The sequence below is a fragment of the Crocodylus siamensis genome, chromosome 6 (genome assembly GCF_052110815.1).
Source record: "Crocodylus siamensis isolate JL-2025a chromosome 6, ASM5211081v1, whole genome shotgun sequence".
Classification (NCBI taxonomy): Eukaryota; Metazoa; Chordata; order Crocodylia; family Crocodylidae; genus Crocodylus; species Crocodylus siamensis.
The window spans coordinates 27,275,560-27,291,258 of record NC_143400.1 but is presented as its reverse complement, the minus strand read 5'-3'; the positions used below and the strand labels follow the sequence as shown (position 1 = coordinate 27,291,258).

General features: G+C 59.4%; 2 protein-coding genes across 11 annotated transcripts; one reads left to right on the top strand and one right to left on the bottom strand.

The window, feature by feature from the left end:
• Positions 1–107: 107 nt before the first annotated feature.
• Positions 108–5,477, top strand: LOC149861949 (uncharacterized). Of its 6 annotated transcripts, none has more exons than XM_090054685.1 (3): positions 108–203; positions 765–951; positions 3,505–5,477. In XM_090054685.1, exons 2-3 carry the CDS (start codon positions 948–950, stop codon positions 4,524–4,526), a joined length of 1,026 nt encoding a protein of 341 aa, XP_089910811.1. In that variant the 5' UTR covers positions 108–203; positions 765–947; the 3' UTR covers positions 4,527–5,477. The 6 variants fall into 6 exon arrangements, 5 of the variants coding, with proteins under 5 accessions (XP_089910811.1, XP_089910808.1, XP_089910809.1 ...); XM_090054682.1 differs by having other exon boundaries at positions 142–289; XM_090054684.1 differs by having other exon boundaries at positions 150–281.
• A 1,003-nt stretch (positions 5,478–6,480) lies between these two features.
• Positions 6,481–15,606, bottom strand: TGFB1I1 (transforming growth factor beta 1 induced transcript 1). 5 transcript variants are annotated; one of them, XM_090054701.1, is made up of 11 exons: positions 15,234–15,606; positions 13,495–13,622; positions 13,346–13,420; positions 12,768–12,889; positions 12,607–12,691; positions 12,003–12,108; positions 11,310–11,471; positions 10,483–10,656; positions 9,704–9,785; positions 9,005–9,153; positions 6,481–8,289 (listed from the first exon to the last, which is right to left on the bottom strand). In XM_090054701.1, exons 1-11 carry the CDS (start codon positions 15,381–15,383, stop codon positions 8,023–8,025), a joined length of 1,500 nt encoding a protein of 499 aa, XP_089910827.1. In that variant the 5' UTR covers positions 15,384–15,606; the 3' UTR covers positions 6,481–8,022. The 5 variants fall into 5 exon arrangements, with proteins under 5 accessions (XP_089910827.1, XP_089910831.1, XP_089910829.1 ...); XM_090054705.1 differs by having other exon boundaries at positions 13,346–13,395; positions 15,234–15,248; XM_090054703.1 differs by lacking the exon at positions 10,483–10,656.
• Positions 15,607–15,699: the final 93 nt, after the last annotated feature.

Genomic DNA, 15,699 nt, shown 5'->3' with positions numbered 1-15,699 from the left:
ATATGGACTCCCCTCCGGCTCCACCCCCTCATGAATATACATCCTCCCCCCCCCACGGCAGCCCGGCAGTCCAGCCCCCTTCCCTTGCACATGATCAGCCTCCGCATCCCAGAATCCTTTGCAGCAGGCTCCGAGAGGGACCCCCGGACCCAGCCTGTGAGGGCTGCAAGGGGGGAGCATGCAGGAGACCCCCCAGGGCCCGGGTGAGGACCCCCCCCACCCCAGAGGACCCAGGCATCCGGACTCCCAAACCCCCTGCTGCCCCCACCCAAAGAATCCAGGTGTCCAGGTGCTGTTACTATGGTTACGGGAGGAGGAAGCATGGGGACCCCCTTATGCTGGAGCGGGGGGATGCTGGACCCTGTTGTTATGGTTATGGGGGGGGCGGATCCAACCTCTGTTGCTGTAGTGGCAGAAGGGTCACAGGGGAGGGAAATCCCCCCCATGACTATGGTTACAGTCAGGCCTGGGACCTGATCCTGTCTCTGTGGTTACTTGCGGGGGCGGCAGTGAGGAGCATCTGGGGTCACCCCACAGGACTGGTTTTGGGGGTGTCATGGAGACGCAGGGTTTCTATTGTTATGGGGCGGGCAGGGATGCCACACACCTTTCTATGGTTACCAAGCACGGGGATGGGATGGGGGGAGGCATTGGAGGAAACTATGCCCTGTCTCTACGGTTACAAGGGGATTCAGGGCCCTTGTCTATGGTTATGGGAGGATTTGGGGAGTCTCAGCCCCGTCTCCATGGTTTTGGAGCCACAGATTCATAGATGCCAGGGTCGCAAGGGACCTCAACAGATCATCGAGTCTGACCCCCCGGCCCAGGCAGGAAGGAGTGAGACGACCCCAGCCAGATGCCTATTCAGCCATCTCTTGAAGACCCCCCAGGCAGGGGAAGGCACCACCTCCCTTGGAAGCCTGTTCCAAATTTTGGCCACCCTTACCATGAGTAAGTGTTTCCTGATGTCCAGCCTAAATCTGCTCCGTCAGTTTGTGACCATTGCTCCTTGTTACCCCAAGAGGCGCCCTGGTGAACAGAGCATCTCCGATCCCTTGCTGTGCCCCCTAATGAATGTGTAGGCGGCCACAAGATAACCCCTCAGCCTTTTCTTGCAGAGGCTGAAAAGGTCCAAGTGCCCTAGTCTCTCCTCATAGGGCTTGTCCTGTAAGCCCCTGACCATACGAGCAGCCTCCTCTGGACCCTCTCGAGTCTATCCACATCCTTCTTGAAGTACGGCGCCCAAACCTAGCCACAGTGCTCCTACCGCAGTCTGAGCAATGCTGCCTAGAGGGGAAGTATCACCTCCTAGGATCTGTGTGTCATGCATCTGCATGATAAAGTGGCGTTAGCTTTGCTGATGACTTCGTCACACTGACGACTCCTGTTTAACTTGGATCAATGATGACTCCGAGATCCCCTTCCACTGCTGTGCTGCAGGGAGGGTCACTCCCCAGCCAGTTGATGCACTGGATATCTTTTCACCCTAGGTGCAGCACCCTGCACATGTCCTTGTTGTACTGCATCCTATTGTGTCCTGCCCACTTATCCAACCTGTCCAGGTCTGCCTGCAGTCGTTCCCTACCCTCCAGAGCATGCGCTGCACCGCACAATTTAGTATAGTCAGCAAACTTGGACAGAGACACTTCACCCCCACATCCAAGTTACTGATTAAGACACTGAAAAGTATCGGTCCAAGGACCGAGCCCTGCGGGACCCCACTGCCCACGTCCTTCCAGGTCAATACCGACACGTCCACCACCACTCTCTGGGTGCGACCCCACAAGCCAATTTGCCACCCACCGCACCGTGTACACATCTATGTCACAGCCCCTTCATTTATTTAGGAGAATGGGATGAGACACCGTATAGAAAGGCCTTCCTAAGTCCAAGAAAACGTCATCCACCTCTACTCCTGCGTCTAAGCATTTTGTGACCCGGTCATGAAACAAAACCAGATTGGCCAGGCAGATCTCCCTGCTATGAATCCATCCGGGTTTCCCTGCTGCATTATTTTTCCCGCTGGACTACCACAAATAAGGTCCTTCATAATCTTTTCAAAGACCTTTCCAAGGGTGAAGGTGAGACTGACTGGCCTACAATTACTCGGATCCTCCTTCCTCCCCTTCTTGAAAATAGGGACCACACTGGCCCTTTTTCAGTCCTCCGGGACCTGACCCGAGCGCCATAAGCGCTCGAATAGCCGTGCCAGCGGTTCTGCTATGTCAATGGCCAACTCCTGCAGTGCCCTCTGATGCAGCTCATCCGGGCTGCCGACTTGAACGCATCCAGTCCGTCCAAGTGACTCTGCGCCAAGTCAGCATCGATGGTTGGTGAGCTGGTGTCCCTCTGATGCCCATCTAAGGACCCATTGGGAGACTTGTCATGACCTGTGGTCAGGAACACTGGGGCAAAAAACTCATTGAAGAGCTCAGCCTTGTCCCCCCATCTGTCACTAATTGCTCCCCCTTGTTCAGTAGGGTCCTGTGCTGTCCCACGCCTTCGTTTTACTCCCTACATACCTAAAAAAACACTTTTTACTGTCTTTAACTTGTGTTGCCAGCCTCAGCTCCATACTTGCTTTGGCCTTTCTAATTGCCTTCCCGCAAGTGTGGCCAAGTAGGTATACTCCTCCTTGGGAGCTTCCCCCTTCTTCCACTGCCTGCATGCCTTCTTCTTTACCCTTGGGCTCCCCTGGATTTCCCTGTTTAGCCAAGCACGTGTTTTGGCTTCTTTCCCCCTTTCCCCTCATACTGGGATCATCTCCCTCTGCGCCCAGAGCATCACGTCCTCTAGGAACGACCACCCTGCCTGCACTCCCATCTCGCCAATGCTCCTATCCTGCAGTGCATCCCTGACTACACTCCTGAGCACGCTGGAGTCAGCTGTCCTAGAGTCCAGCACTTCCACCCTACCGGTTCTCTTACCCACCCTGCGCTGGATGGTGAATTGGACTGATTGGTGACCACAAATCTGCAGCTCCCCCACCAGGCCTCCCCCATCACCAACACCACCTCCAGTGAGGCATTTCCCCTAGTGGGACTGTATCCCTCCTGTGGTAGGTGAAGGTCCTGCACATTATGGGAGGGTTTGGGGAGACTAGGCTCCGTCTCCATGGTTACCAAGAGTTTGGGGGAGTCTAGCTGCTCCCCTTACATTCAGGGTCATCTTAGATTCAGGTAAATGTAGTAATTATTATTACACAGCCTCCAGGCCTGCAGCAGAGCCACTCACGACTGTATTTTCTTGAATCTAAGACTACCCTAAATGTGAGTTGCTGCTCATGCATTCAAGGCCATCGTAGAGTCAGATAAATACAGAAATAATTATTCGTGCACAGCCCCCAGGCCCGCTTGCTTTCAAGATGAGCATCTTGCATTCAGGATCGCCTTAGATTTGAGTAATTACAGTAGCAACCAGCTTTCTAGAAGCCCAGGGGCTGTGCAATGCTGGTGGGAGGGGATGCTTATCATTGATGTCATTTTACGCCCCCGCCCCCAACAGGTGCTGAGAATGAGACCCCAACCCCGACGGAGACCCCCAGCAGCCGCCCCTATACCTGCCCTGAGTGCAACAAAGCCTTTTCCCAGAGCTCCACACTGAGCTGCCACCAGCGGACCCACACGGGTGAGCAACCCTATGCCCGTGGCCTGTGCGGCAAGCAGTTCAGCCAGCGCGCCAGCCACACGCAGCACCAACACACCCACACTGGCGCACGCCCCTACCGCTGCGGGGACTGTGGGAAAGCCTTTGCCTTCAGCTCCCGGCTTCTCCAGCACCAGCTGGTGCACACGGGCGACAGGCCCTACCGCTGCCCAGACTGCCACAAGGCCTTCAACCAGAAGTCCAATCTCAAGCAGCATCAACGCCTGCACAGCGGGCAGAAACCACCAGGATACAAGCGCCCAGAGACTTCCCAGAAGTCCTACGGGTGCCATCAGTGCGGGAAAGCTTTCCGGGTGAGCTCGCACCTCCTCCGGCACCAAGTCACTCACACCCAGGAGCGGCCATACGCCTGCCCAGACTGCGGCCGGGGCTTTGCGCTCAGTGCCCACCTCCAGCGCCACCGTGCTGTGCACAGCGGGGAGAAGCCATACCCATGCCCACAGTGCGGGAAGTGCTTTGGGCTCAGTGGCCGCCTGGACCGCCACCTCCGGACACACTCCGGGGAACGCCCCTACAAATGCGGGGACTGTGGGGCCGGCTTTGTGGACAGCTCAGCCCTCATCAAGCACCGCCACATCCACACCGGGGAAAAGCCCTACGCCTGCCCCGAGTGCGGGAAGAGCTTTGGGCGGAGCTCCTACCTGGCCACCCACCGCCGTGTGCACTCCGGGGAGAGGCCCTACCCCTGCCTGGACTGTGGGAAGGGCTTTGCCAGCAGCTCAGACCTCAGCAAGCACCGGCGGGTCCACACCGGGGAAAAGCCATACAGCTGCGGGCTCTGTGGAAGGGCGTTCAGTCGCAGCTCCAACCTCTTGGCACACCAGAAGGTCCACCAGAGTGGGCCTGAGCCTGGGGAATGATGGGCTCAAGAGGAAGAACAGCGTCATGGCTGGACAACCATTGGGGAGGCTGAACAGGTATAGGCAGAGGATGGACCCCATCCATCTAGAGCTGACATGGTGGATGGATCCCATCTACCTACACATCCAGTATGGCAGACAGGCCCCGTTCATCTACAGAGCCAATATAGTAGGAAGACCCTATACAGCCCATCCCACCCACAAAACTAAGATAGCAGACAGACTCCATCCATCTACAGAGCCAACATGGGGAATGGCCCGAGTTCAGTCCACCCCACCCACAAAACCAGCATGGCAGATGAACCCCATTGATCTAGAGAGCCAACATGTCAGACGGACCCCATCCATCTACGGATCCAACTTGGTGTACAGACCCCATTCATCTACAGATCCAGCATGACAGATGGACCCCATCCATCTATACATCGAACATGGGAGACAGACCCTGTCCATCTATAGATCCAGAATGACGGATGGACCCCATCCATCTACAGATACAATATGGAGGATGGACCCCGTCCATCTACAGATCCAACATGGTGTACAGACCCCATTCTTCTACAGATCCAACATGGCGGATGGACCCTGTCCATATAAAGATCCAACATGGTGGACAGACACCATCCATCTACAGATCCAACATCCAGACCATCTAGTGATCCTACATGGTGGATGGACCCCTTCCATCTACACATCGAACATGGCGGATGGACCCCATCCATCTACAGATACAATACGGAGGACGGACCCCATCCATCTAGAGAGCCAACATGGTGGACAGACCAGTCCAGGCCTCCATGGACTGATCCAATCCCCAGTTGTCCTGGCAACAAGATGGCCACCCCCTGCTCCCACCCACCTCCTTTGTCACATGCCTCATGGCAGTGTACAGCCCCAAGTGCGGGGGAGTCTGGACCTGTTTGGAGCACAATAAAGGAACCAATCAGAATACAGGTGTCTGAGATGTGCCCAACTCTGGGGTGGAACAGCCACATATAACAGTGTATGGGGAGGGCTAAGATGCCCCCAGCACTGGGGTGAAAAGGCCACATAGAACAGAGTGTGGAGAGGGCTTTTATGTGCCTAACTCTGGGGCCAAACAGCCACATATAAAACAGCATATGGGGAGGGCTGAGATGTGCCCAGCTCTGGTGTGGAAGAATACATATAACAGTGTGTGGGGAGGCCTGAGATGCAGCCAGCTCTGGGGTAGAACTGCCACATATGGAGAGTGCATGGGGAGTCCTGTAATGCGCCTAGCTCTGGGGTGGAATGGCCACATATAACAGTGTTTTCAGAGGTCAGAGTTGTGCCCAGTTCTGTTAATGGCCACATATAACAGCGTATAGGGAGGGCTGAGATGCACCCAGCTCTGTGTGGAAATGCCACATATACAAGTGTAGGGGGAGGGCTGAGATGTGCCCAGATCTGGGGTGGGATGGCCAGTTTTACTGGGATTCCTGGGGTGAGAGCAGGGGACACTGGGAGCCCAGAGGGCTGGGTTCTCCCGGCCCCCCCCCGCACAAAGCCAGCCCCATGCAGTGCCCCTTTCTTTGCTGTTCTCCCCTCACCCACAACAGGGACCCAGGCGTGGAGACCACAGTCATCCTCAGCATGCCTCCCTCCGACCGCAGACCCGCCTGGCCCTGCGCCAGCGCCGCTGTCTCAACCAGGCCCTTGTGCCGCCGGGGCTGTAGGGAAATGGGGAGGGGAGTGCCTGGCATGGATTTATGTTGCCTGGGGAACCTGGCATATAGTTTCTGGCATGGCCCAATCTCAGGCTGGGGGCCGTACAGCACCCAGCACCCCCAATCTCGGCCTGGGGGGTTGTATAGCACCCGACATCCCCTGATCTCAACTTGGAGAGCCGTACAGCAACTGATGCCACCCAATCACAACCTGGAGGGCCCATACAGCGACTGGAGTGGCCAAATCAGAGCACAGAGCAGCCACGGGCGGGGCGCAGTGGTGGGTACATGACTTTATTTGTGCTCATCCTACAGCAGTGCTGGAGCACCCACCCATGCCCTCCCTCCAGTGGCAGGGGGCAATAAGAGTCTGGGTGGGTAAAACATCCCCCCCGGGCTCCTGCCCCCCGCACCACCATATTGTGCGGGCAGCCGCAACGTGACCAGCTTTGAGGTGGAGGGATCGAAGTGGAACAAGTTGGCATCCCCTGGTGGGCCTAGGTCTGGTTGGGCGGGGCCTAGTGGGTGTGGCTGTGCTGGGATGGAAATCTTGCCCCACCCCTATCCTAGGTTGGTGTGGCTTCTTGTGTATGGCTTCATTGTGCAGGGGCAGGGACGGAGCTCCATGGCTTCCAGGAAGTGGGTTGGGCTTGGCCCATCCAGGAAGTCCATGTGGCTCCGCCCTCCCCCTTAGAAGCAGGTGGAGCCTGCTTGAGGTGATGGCCGTGGCTGTGCTTGAGGGGTGGGATGTGCCTGGCCACCTATCGGGCTGGTGGGCGTGGCTGTGCTGTGGATGAGGAGTAGGCAGGGCTTCCATGCAGGAAGTGGGTGTGACTCTGCCCCCAGCCCGGAAGTGGGGTTCTGACCCCAGAAATGGGTTTTTGACCTTAGAAAGGGATGCAGCTTTGCCCTCAACCTGGATGTGGGCAAATCTTTGAACCTGAAAGTAGGCGGGCCTTTGCTCCCTGACCCAGAAGTGTGGTCCCCAACCCTGACAGGAGTGGGCCTTTCCCGCTGGAAGTAGGTGGGCCTCTTTTCCCAGAAGCGAGTGGAGCTCCGTCTGTAACCCAGAGGTAGGTTCCCCAAACAGGAAGCAGGCAGGGCCTCTAACCAGGAAGTTGATGAGGCTCCACCCCCACCTGGAAATAGAGGTCCCTAAACAGGAAGTGGGTGTGGCTCTACCCCAGCCCAAAAATGGAGGTTCCCAAACAGGAATTGGGTGTGACCTTTATCCAGAAACTAGGTGTGGCTCAACCTGCATATGGAGGTCCCCAACCAGGAAGTGGGACTCTACTCAGGAAGTGGGTGTTGCACCACCGCGACCCCAAAATGAGTCACCAAACAGGAAGTGGGTGTGTCTTCACTCAGGAAGTTGGTATGGCTCCTCCTCAACCTGAAAATGGGGGGTCTCCAAACAGGAAGTGTGTATGGGGCCTACCCAGGAAGTAGGTGTGGCTCCACTCCAACCCAAAAATGGGGGTCCCTAAACAGGAAGTGGGCAGGGACTCTACTCAGGAAGTGGGTAAGGCTCCACCCCAACCTGGAAATGGGGGTTCCCAAACAGGAAATGTGAGTGGGGCCTACTTCCTGTTTGTGGACCTACATTTTTGGAGACTTCCCGAAATAGAAAGTAAGCTTGGACTCCACCCCCACCCAAAAACAGGGGTTGCCAAACAGGAAGTGGGTGCAGATCCCACCCAGGAAGTGGGTGTCACTCCCTCAACCCAAAAACAGGGGTCCCCAAACAGAAAGTGGGTGCATCCTCTACCCAGGAAGTGGGCACAGCCTCTGCCAAGGAGGGCGGGGCCTCAGCCAAAGAGCTTGAGGAAGCAGGGCTGGCAGTAGGGCTTGGCACTGTGCTCCTGGAAGGTGCCCTTGGTCAGCGGGCGGAGGCAGAAGGCACAGACGAAGTGCTCGGGGTGGAAGCGCCGTGCCATGGCGGTGACGCAGCGCCCGGCGATGGGGCCCCCGCACCCGCCACACAGTGACCCGCGGCGCTGGTGGTAGTGGCGCTCGCAGTAGGGACGGCCCCCGTGTTCGAAGAAGCTGCCTTGCGCAAAGGGCGCGTAGCACTCCTGGAAGGGGAGGCGAGGGGAGGGGAAGGAGTCAGGGTTCATCCCCTTCACCAGGATCTGCCCCTTTGCCCAGGCCCCGTCCCTTGCCCACATCACCAACACCCTTCCTTTCCCCAGGTGCTGCTCCCTTCCCACCTTCTTTCCCCATCCCTACCACAGGCTCCACCCTCCCCTCCCCCTCTAAGCCCCACCCCGTTCCCCAAGCTTCTCCCCTCCCTTCACAAGCCCCGTCTCCTTCCCCCAAAGCCCAGGCCCCCCACCTTCCCCCAGGCCCCACTCCCAACAAGCCCCTTCCCTCCCTCCAAGCCCCACCCCCTCCCCTACCTCTCACTTTCCTTCTTAACCCCCTGCCTCCTTCCCCTAAAGCCCTGCCTCTACCTTATTCCCTACCCTCTTCCCCCTAAGCCCCACCCCAAGCTCCACCCCTTCCCCAAACCCCTCCCCTCCTAAATCCCCACCTCCTTCCTCAGGCCCCACCTCCTTCCTCCAAACCCCTCCCCCTCTCCCACACCAAACCCCACTCCTTCCCCAAGCTCCTCCCTCTCCTCCCTGCTTTCTCACCCCCCACCTCCTTCATCAAAGCCCCAATCCCTAGCTCAGCCACCACCTCCTACCCCCAGGCATCTCCTTCCCAATCCCCTTCCCCAGGCCCTGCCCCTCCAAGCCCCCTCCCCACCCTCCTCAGGCCCCACCCCCTTCCCTGAGCCCAGCCCACCCGGCAGACGAAGCAGTGCGGGTGCCAGAGGGCGCCAAGAGCAGAGATGTAGCTGTCCAAGATGGCGGCACTACAGGCCTGGCACCGCGCAGAGAAGAGCTCGGCGAAGTCATCACGGCAGTAAGGGCGCCCCTCCTTCTCATGGAAGCCTGGGTGACGGGGGCGGAGTCAGTGGGGCAGAGGGCAGGGCTCCCAGGAGGCCCCAACCCCATCCCTCACACAGCAGGGAGGGGGCGTGGCTTGTTGGAGATCCCACCTCCTCTCGTGGGTACTCCCAAAAAGGGAATCAGGCTGAGCCTCACCCTTAAAGGCCCAAAGTGGGAGGGGGAGGGACTTCTTGGTAGCCACACCCCCTACAAGCAAGAAGAGGTATTGGCTGATGTGAAGCCCCACTTCCCAGGTAGGGTATGGAGGGGGCTCCCTGGTAGCCACGCACCCTTTTGATGCAGGTGTGGGGAAGGGAGGTGGTGTGCCTCCTGGGAATCCCCACCCCCTGAGTGGGTCATGGGTGAGGGGGTGGGAATTCCCGGGTTCCCTGCCCAGAGCAGGCCCAATGAGGGGTGGGGAAGCTCTGCCTCCTGGGTGTTGGGATAGGGGGCAGGGCTGACAGAAAGCCATGCCCCCTGGGTGTGGGGGGTGGGGTTCCTGACAGGGGGGAGAGGAGCTCCCAGCATGCTGTGCAATGCCCTGCCCCCTCACCTTCCTCGCCAAAGGGCTTGCCACATTTCACACAGCAGAAGTGCTCTGGGTGCCAGTTCTGGTCCAGCGCTGTCACCATTTTCTGGGGGGGAACAGGGGAGAGGGACACCCAGTGACATCGCTGATGGGCAACCCTGCACCTTGCAGCAGTGTCACTGCAGGACACCCTGAACCCATCCAGCACAGTGACATTACTGTGGGGTAAACCTACCCATTGCAATACAATGAGAACCCAACCCATCCAGTGCAGTGACATCACTGCTGGGCAAACCCACCCTTCCCGCACAGTGACATCACTGCAGAAGTGACCCACCTGTTGCAGTTCTGTGACATCACTGCAAGGCAACCCCATCCCTTCTAGCAAAGTGGCATCCCCGTGAGGCAAACTTGCCCCTTCTGGCACAGTGACATCACCACAAGAGAGACCTGCCCCTTGTGGCACAGTGACATCACTGCTGGGCACACCCACCACTTCCAGCAAAGTGACATCATGGCAAGGCAGCCCCGCCCCTTTCAGCACAATGACATCACTGCTGGGGAAACCCACTCCTTGCAGCACAGTGACATCACTACATGGAACACCCACCCCTTCCTGTGCAGTGACATCACCACTGGGGAACCTCATCCCTTGCAGCACAGTGACATCACAGCAGAGTAAAACCATCCCATCCACTGCCATGACATCTCTGCAGGTCAAACCCACCCCTTGCAGCACAGTGACCTCACTGTGGGGCAACCCCACCCCTTCCCACGCAATGACATCACTGCCCCTGGCTCACATCCAGGATAGGCTGGTGGCAGCGGGCGCAGCGGGGGGCAAAGCACTGGAAGTAGTCGCGCTCACAGTACGGGGCACCATCCTTCTCGAAGAAGTTGCAGCCACCGAGCGCCACGCCGCACTGCGCACACACGAAGTGCTCGGGGTGCCATGGCGAGCCCAGTGCCGTCACCACCTGCCCACACACACCGGCAGCCAATTGGGGGGCTGGCCACACTGCCTCGCCCCACTGAGCCTGCCCTGTCCTCTTTTTCTGACCATCCCATAATCACCTTCCAGGTTCTGGCCCTGCCCTTATAGTTTCTAGGGTCGGAAGGGACCTGAGCAGATCATCAAGTCCGACCCCCTGCCATGGCAGGAAAGAGTACTGGGGTCAAATGACCCCAGCAAAATGTTCATCCAACCTCCTCTTAAACACCCCCAGGGTAGAAGCCTGCACCACTTCTCTTGGAAGTTGGTTCCAGATCCTAGCCGCCCCGACCGTGAAGTAGCGCCTCCTGATGTCTAGCCTAAACCTACCCTCTGCCCTCTCAGACCATGCCCCTCCTCCTTCTCCCTATGACCCACCCATAACCCCCTTGCAAGCCTTGGCTCCACCCCCTCACAGCCAGAACCTCCCACTCCCCCACCCTTGGCCCCGTCCCCTCCACCCATGACCCCCCTGCAGCCCTGCCCCCTTCTCCGTAAAACCCATCCCCTCCCAGGCCATGCCCCCTAGAAACTCACCCTGACTCCCATCCCAGGCCCCATCCCCACTCCATTCAGCACCCAAGGCTGCCCCTTCCCAGCCCCACCCCCTCCCAGACTTTCCCCATACCCAGGCCCTACCTGGCCTGCAATTGGCTTGTGGCAGGAGGCGCAGAGACCCTTGGCGCCCGTGGGTACCCCCTGGCGGCTCAGGTCTGACTGCAGCAGCACCAACATTGAGTCCAGCGACCCCTCACCAGGTGGCGGGGCTGGGGTCACCACCGCCTGCTGGGCCCCGGGGAGCTGCAGGGGGCATGGCCAGGATTAGTTCCGCCCCTTGACACCATTACTATCCCAAGCTCCACCCCCACAGGCTAAGCCACCCTCTCTCTACTACCTCTGGCTCGTCTGGGAAGTCAAGGGGAAGCAGAAGGCAAGCTCTGCACCTGAAACTAAGACCAGCCCCCTGCTGCTAAGCCCCTCCCCTACAGCTCAGCCACACCCTCCAACCCTGTTCTCATCACTTGATGTATCATTTGCATAGCGGTTGGCAAAAACTTACATCTGTTCCTGATTTGCATATCATTTGCATGTTGTGGCCGCCCCACCCATGAATGTATCTATTTACCTATGGTTTGCATATCATCGGCATGCATCTGATCCCTGCATATCATTTGCATGCTGTGCCCACACAGTCCTGGGGTCCCCGCCCATGCAAGCACTGCAGCATCCCTTTGCATACAATTTGCATATAGTCCGCATGTATGTGGTCCCTGCCCCACCAGCCCATGCTGGGATGCTCCCAGCTTTAACCACCCCCAGCCCCTGACTCACGTTGCTCTGGACCCGAAAGTCGGAGAGGGAGGCCATGAGCTTGTCCAACTCCAGCGTAGCTGAGGTGGCTGAGGGCTTCGAGGGCGGAGAAGAGGAGCTAGGAGACCTGTTGGGGGGGCAGAGTCACCACCCCCAGAATCCGCAAAGGGTGGTCCTAAGTACTCAGGGCAAGATTATCTCAGATTAAACCAACCCAACCCAATGTCTAATGTGGTCTTGGAAACTTCTAGACATGGAGATTCTGTAACTCCCATGGGCTTGTGGGAAAGTTGAGTTGGAAGAGACTTCATGAGATCATCTAATCCAGAAGTCATCTAGGACCTTTTCAGGGCCAGATTATCCTGAATTAAACCATCCTAACCTAATGTCTAATGCAGTCATGGAAACTTCTAGAGAGGGAGACTCCATAACTCATATGGAATCATGGGAAGTCAGACAGGAAGAGACCTCATGAGGTCATCCACGGCGGATGTCATCTAGGCCAGATTAAAACATCCCAACCCAACTTCTGTCTAATGTGGTCATGTAAATTTGAAAGAATGGAGACTCCATCGCTCCTGGAGGATTATGGGAAACTGGGGGGTGGAAGTTGGGGAACACTCACCGTCTGGGCGACCCCCCATCTCTAGACTCTGTCTCCTTGTCCCCGTTGGGCCCATGGCTGGGCGGGAACTGGGCCAGGATCTCATCTGGGACAGACAGATGCAGGCTGAGACCCCCCAGCCTCATGGCCCCGCCCCCTGCCCCTGCCCCCCAGCCAATTACCTGCGATGGAGCCGTGGGTGGCACTGAGCTGCTGCAGGAGCCGGTCCAGCTCTCCCAGGCCCGGGGCCAGGACCGCTGCAGGGGGTGGGGATGGGGGCGGTGGCCTCGGCTTCACCACCGTGCTGCGGGAACCGGGGGAGGGGCGTGTCATGAGTATGGCAAGCTTGGCCCGCCTCCAGGCCCTTGGCCACACCCAAACTGAGAAAAGGACCTCCTGACTCCATCCCCAAACCTGCTGGCCCTGCCTCTCCCTCCCATGGGCCACATCAACAGACCCCATTACAAAAGGCCCTAGCCCTGCCCCCACCCACACCCCTCTAGCTCCACCCCTATAGTGAAAGGCCCTGCCTCTAGCTCTTTGGCCACATCACCCAGCCCTTGGCCCTGTCCCCAGCCCTCTAAGCCCCACCCCTTCTATGAAAGGCCACACCTCCACCCCTTTGGCCCCACCCTCTACCCCCCACAGCTAAAGGGCCTGAGCCCCAGCCCTGCTGGCCACATCCCCTGCCAACCCCACCCTACAGCACCCCCTGCCCCTAATCTCCACCCCCCAGGGGCTAGCCCTGCCCTTGACCCACCTGTAGAGGTGCTCTTTGTCACCCGCTGGGGTTGGGGCCGGGGTTGTCACCTGGTGGACAGGGAGATGCCAGGCTCTAGGGTCAAGGTGCCATGGCCAGCACCACGGGCAGGGGTGGTGAGGTCAAGGGTCACAGCCAGGGGGTCTCACCTGGTGCTTGGGGCTGTAGGGTGGGGGAGGGGGCCGAGGCTCCGCCCCCCCATCCCCTGGGGCCGTGAGCAGCACTGGGTGCTTTGTGATGTGGGATGTTGTTGTTTCCAGGTCAGCCAGAAGGGCATCTGCGGGGTGGGGAGGGGGAAGGCAGGGGATGTAGGACCCAGGTGTCTGGGGTCCTAAACCACCTGCTTCACCCTCCCACCCCAGGGAACCCAGGTGCCCGGGCTCCTAACCCCCCTGCACCCCAGAGAACCCAGATGCCCGGGGTTCCCAGCCTCTTCTACACCCACTCCCCAGGGAACCCAGGTGTTTGGGATCCTAAAACCCCTGCTCCCACCCTCTGAGACCCCAGGGAACCCAGGCATCCAGGCTCCCAGCCTCTCTGCTCCTACCCCGCACCCCACGTGTCTCAGCTTCCAGGCTCTGCTACACCCACTTCTACAGCCCAGGGAACCCAGGTATCTGGGCCTCCAGCCCCTCCTGCTCCCAGCCCCCACCCAGAGAAACCAAGTGTCCAGGCTCCTAAACGCCCTACTCCCACCCCCCCCCCCCCCCCCCCGAGCCCAGAGAACCCATCCATCCGGGCTCCTGGCCTCTGCTTCACCCCCCCCCCCCATCTCAGGGAATCCAGGCATCTAGGCTCCTGGCCCCCCCGCTCACAGCCCACCACCCTGAGGAAACCAGGCACCTGGGCCCCCGTTCCCTCCTGCTCCCACTCCCCACTCCAGGAAACCCAGACGGCCGGGCTCCTAAACCCCCTGCTTCCCCCCCCCCCCGCCCAGAAGACCCAGGCATCCTGGGCTCCTTGCCCCCCCCTTTTGGCAATTCCCAGCTTGGGACACTGGGGGGGGCAGAGTGGGGGAGACAGGGTAGGAAGAGAGGAAGGAAGAAGGAAGGAAAGGAGGAGAGAGAACAGCGGGAAAGTGGGGGAAGAAGGAATGGAGGAAAGGAATGAGTGACACAAAGAAAGAAAGAGAGAGATGACTGGTGGGAACAGGAAAGGAGGCCAAGGAGCCCAGGAAGGAGGGAGCGAAGCAGGGAAGGGAAGAAAAAGGGAATGGGCTAGGGAAGTAAGGGAAGGAGAAGAAGTGAGGGGAGAAGTGAAGGAGGCCGGCGGGGTGGGGGGGAAGAGGGGAACACGGCACGGCACGGCACGGCTGGGAGGGAGGAGTGGAGGCCACAAGAAGCTGGGAAGGAGGGAGCAGGACAGGAGGCAGCAGAGGATGGGGGCCCCATGGAGCCCAGAAAGGGGGAAGGGAGCATGAGAGGATTAGGAGCCCAGACACCTGGGTTCCTCCCCCCAACTATCTCAGGGAGCCCAGAGCAGGGGTCCCCGTGCAGCTAAGCAGGGATAGACCAAGTCAGTGCCTGGATGGGAGACCGCCCCCCGCCCCCCCCAGGACCTGGGATCTTTCTTGGCTTGGAGAGGGCTGGGGGGAGTTGGGAGCCCGGACACCTGGGTTCTCTGGGCTGGGGGGTGGAATAGGGGGTTTGGGAGCCTGGGCTGTCTAGGGGAGTGGGAACAGCCACACTAGGAACCTGGACTCCTGGGTTCTCCGGGGCTGGGAGCCCGGACGCTTGAGCTCTCTGGGCTGGGGGGGTTGGAATAGCGGGTTTGGGAGCCTGAACGCCTGGGCTTCCTGGGGTAGGAGCAGGGGTTAAGAGCCCAGGCGCCTGGGTTCTCAGGGTGGGGGGGGGGGTCTCTTGGACGCCCAAGTCCTGTGGGCTCTTACCCAGGTCGTCCATAGCCCTGTCCAACGCCGCGTCCCCACTTCCCGGCTGCTGGGGGGTTGGGGGGGGAGGGTCTCGGCCCTGGTGCCCCCCTCCCTCCCTGCCCCCCCAGCCCGTGACGCCGCTTCCCGGCCGGGCCCCGCGCTGACCATGTATGGGAACGGGGCGCCTGGGTTCCCTGCGGGGGGGGTGTTGGATGGGAGCCCAGACGCCTGGGCTCTCTGATACAAGAGGGGAAGTGGGTGGGGGGGAGCTCCAGGATGCCTGGCTTCCCTGGGGTGGGAGCACGGGGCTTGTGAGCCTGGATGCCTGACTTCCCTGAGGTGGGAGGGATGGGAGTAGGGGGCTTGGGAGCCCCAATGCCTGGGATCTTTGCGGGGGGGCAGAGGGGATGCCTGGGTCTGCACCCTGAGGATGCTGGGCCTGGAGCCCAGCGGTGAGCTCAGAGCCTGGGAATGTCGTGGTTGG

Coding starts and splice junctions, on each gene's coding strand:
- LOC149861949 (XM_090054681.1), top strand. CDS start 336: ATGCTGGAGCGGGGGGATGCTGGACCCTGTTGTTATGGTTATGGGGGG. Junction 952..3,504: donor TTTGGCCACCCTTACCATGA/GTAAGTGTTTCC, acceptor CGCCCCCAACAG/GTGCTGAGAATGAGACCCCA.
- TGFB1I1 (XM_090054701.1), bottom strand. CDS start 15,383: ATGGTCAGCGCGGGGCCCGGCCGGGAAGCGGCGTCACGGGCTGGGGGG. Junction 13,421..13,494: donor CCTACAGCCCCAAGCACCAG/GTGAGACCCCCT, acceptor CCTTGACCCTAG/AGCCTGGCATCTCCCTGTCC. Junction 12,890..13,345: donor GACAAAGAGCACCTCTACAG/GTGGGTCAAGGG, acceptor CGGTTCCCGCAG/CACGGTGGTGAAGCCGAGGC.